The 2,500-nt window shown below is 40.7% G+C and overlaps 1 protein-coding gene and 1 long non-coding RNA gene across 2 annotated transcripts in view; both read right to left on the bottom strand.

The window, feature by feature from the left end:
- Positions 1-2,116, bottom strand: part of LOC137976634 (carbonic anhydrase 1-like) — a 7,598-nt gene extending 5,482 nt beyond the window's left edge. The window contains exons 1-2 of the mRNA XM_068824007.1: positions 1,784-2,116; positions 1-43 (exon numbers count right to left, since the gene is read on the bottom strand). The exon at positions 1-43 is cut by the window's left edge and continues 50 nt beyond it. Coding sequence (XP_068680108.1) covers positions 1-43; positions 1,784-2,116 — 376 coding nt within the window. The remainder of the gene's footprint in view (positions 44-1,783) is intronic.
- A 346-nt stretch (positions 2,117-2,462) lies between these two features.
- Positions 2,463-2,500, bottom strand: part of LOC137977681 (uncharacterized) — a 5,225-nt gene continuing 5,187 nt past the window's right edge. Inside the window, exon 3 of the long non-coding RNA XR_011117859.1 lies at positions 2,463-2,483. This is a non-coding gene — a long non-coding RNA (uncharacterized lncRNA). The remainder of the gene's footprint in view (positions 2,484-2,500) is intronic.

Raw genomic sequence — 2,500 nt, 5'->3', positions numbered from 1 at the left:
TGCTTAAATTTGGGTATTTGACGTTGAAGCTGACAAAATGGATCTGGAAAGTAAAGTTGCCTGATAATGAACCTTGTAGGTACTAAGACACCGTCCTTGTTTTCGTTTTTTTAAAATTTTTAATTTTCGGGTGAAAGAGGTTTGAGTGTGAGGAATATGGGAAATAAAACAGTTGAAAAACAACAGCAATCATAATAACTTTATGGTGTCGTAACATAAAGGACGGATGGAGACAACGGAGACACTTATGTCCGGAAATGCTGCAGTAAATAGATGCTCGCGCAATTTTGCTATCCAACATGAATTTTTCCTTAAGTCTAAGCATTTTGCTACCTGTTTCTAACGATAATTATAATTTTGGGGTTATCGTTACTTTTAGGTTGGGGTAAATCCAGCTCTTCATCCTTACATTACGAGCACAGTTTAGGCGACGCCTTTTAACGTCATTTGACTCTGCATTCCAATAAATGAGTGAGTTTGAAGATAGGGAGAAGTAGCACTATGCGATCAACTGACTCGAGTCGCTTTTGGGCGGGAGAGGAAGGAGACTGAAAGCCAAGAAACACTTATAGCCGCTTATCGCAATCGGCGTGCATCCAGTTGATGGTTTTTATCTGACGTCACGGCGGCCATGTTTGTGTACAGAACAATGCAGTAAAATGTCTTTTGGGAATTTGACTCTATTATTATGCAAAACATGTGGGGCCATTTTCTATTGTTTTGTACACCGCCAACATGGCCGCCTCATCACGTGGATGCAAACCAAGAATTACAGGTGAACTTGCATTTCTAGACAAAATAGTGGCATTCTAACCAAATCTTCGTATTGGTTAATGACTTAAGAGGGGAAAAATACGGAAATCTGGGAGAAGCATTAATGGGCTTATCACATACAGGGGAAAACTAGTAAATGCTGATTCGCTGAGACGTAGGGCATTTTTCCTTTATGACAAGGGCACTTTTGGTAATCCAGAGGGCATGATTACTTGATCCTGATGGGTCAACAGTTCCTTATCCAAAGCAAGCTTTACTTAACAAATAGATTCCATGTTGCCGTGCGTCTGTTCAGTAATAGATCACAGATGACGTCAAAATGTGGTAAGAACAAAAAAGTGGCACGCGAGGCGATAGCCGAGTGTGTCACTGATGTTCTTACCACATTTTGACGTCTTCTGTGATCTATTACTGAACAGACCCACGGCAACATGGAATCTATTTGTTTTGTATAATAAAGAATTAAACTTTATTCGCATAAAAGCTGATGGTGGCGTCAATCGTGCGTCTGTCCTCTAATAGATCATAGGCAAGAACCAATCAAAATGCGAGAATAACTTGGGTTATTATGTAATGTGCATGAGATATAACACGATCAATTGATTCGCAACTCAGAACTGCACGTGATTCATATCCTCAAAATAATTCCTAACTCAGTCAATCGTTATAAATTATTGCTTACGACGGGTAAAACAGATGTCTTTGTTTGAGAAAAACTCAGTACCAGTTGTTAAAACAGCTGGGAGTGCTGTTCAAGCCTGGCCTTTTTAGGCTTTTTTTTGTTGAGATACAAACGCAAACCTATCAACGGGAAGTAGTCATCGTTCATGCCTATTCGGCAGTTCAATATGTTCATTTTCATATATTCTAAAAATCATCTTTTCTAATAATAGCAACGATTACAAACAGCCGTAAACAGACTTGTCGTGTGCAAGTGTTTGGGAAGAAGACACACGCATGTAACTAGCTTCTGCACAAGGCCTCAATAAGGCCATTAGAAACACATTACCTCAGCAGGATACAGCATCCCATTCACGCCGTGCTCTGCCCCCTTGTTGTTGTCTGATCCCCAGTGGAGATGAAACTGTACAGTGGTGAAAGTGCCTGGCAAACCGCCTCCACTCACATTGAAAATGTACGGCGAGAAAGACACTTTAAGACTGTGGTTGGTGTTTGCGATCGTAAAATTCTCCGATGGTTTTGTATCGTAGTTGCTCAGGGTGAAGTCGCCCAAAGCAGAGTCATACGTGACTGTGGAGGTGTCGATGTCTATCGGCGATTGCTTTTTGCCGCTTTGGCAAACGCCATCCCAATTATCAGGTCCTGACACGGAAAGAGTCATAAAGCATGGTTTTAAGTTGAATATCATCAAACCGGCTCACAACGAACGAAAGATAAGAAACATGCATGTGTCCCGGCGCTTGGCGCGGCGGGAAACCACGTGAGGCCGACGTCGTTACGAATTAATTTCACATTTCAGTCTGATATATTTTTATTTCTTAGCGCGAGTTCGAGTTCAGAGTAAATTTTCAATTGAAATTAGTTAAATGAAACAGTTAATTTCGCTTAATTTGGAGCTTAAAGGCTGACATGCAGCTTTGAAATGCCAAGGAATATTTAAGAAAAAAACTCCACGTCATGGCCCTTCCTCGTAAACATTTCAGTAAAGATGTACATACCATGCGGTGCCCCTGGGATATAACTCCAGTCTAAAATTTAAAAAAAT

The sequence above is a fragment of the Montipora foliosa genome, chromosome 11, assembly GCF_036669935.1.
Source record: "Montipora foliosa isolate CH-2021 chromosome 11, ASM3666993v2, whole genome shotgun sequence".
Classification (NCBI taxonomy): domain Eukaryota; kingdom Metazoa; phylum Cnidaria; class Anthozoa; order Scleractinia; family Acroporidae; genus Montipora; species Montipora foliosa.
This window is presented reverse-complemented; position numbering and strand designations above follow the sequence as displayed.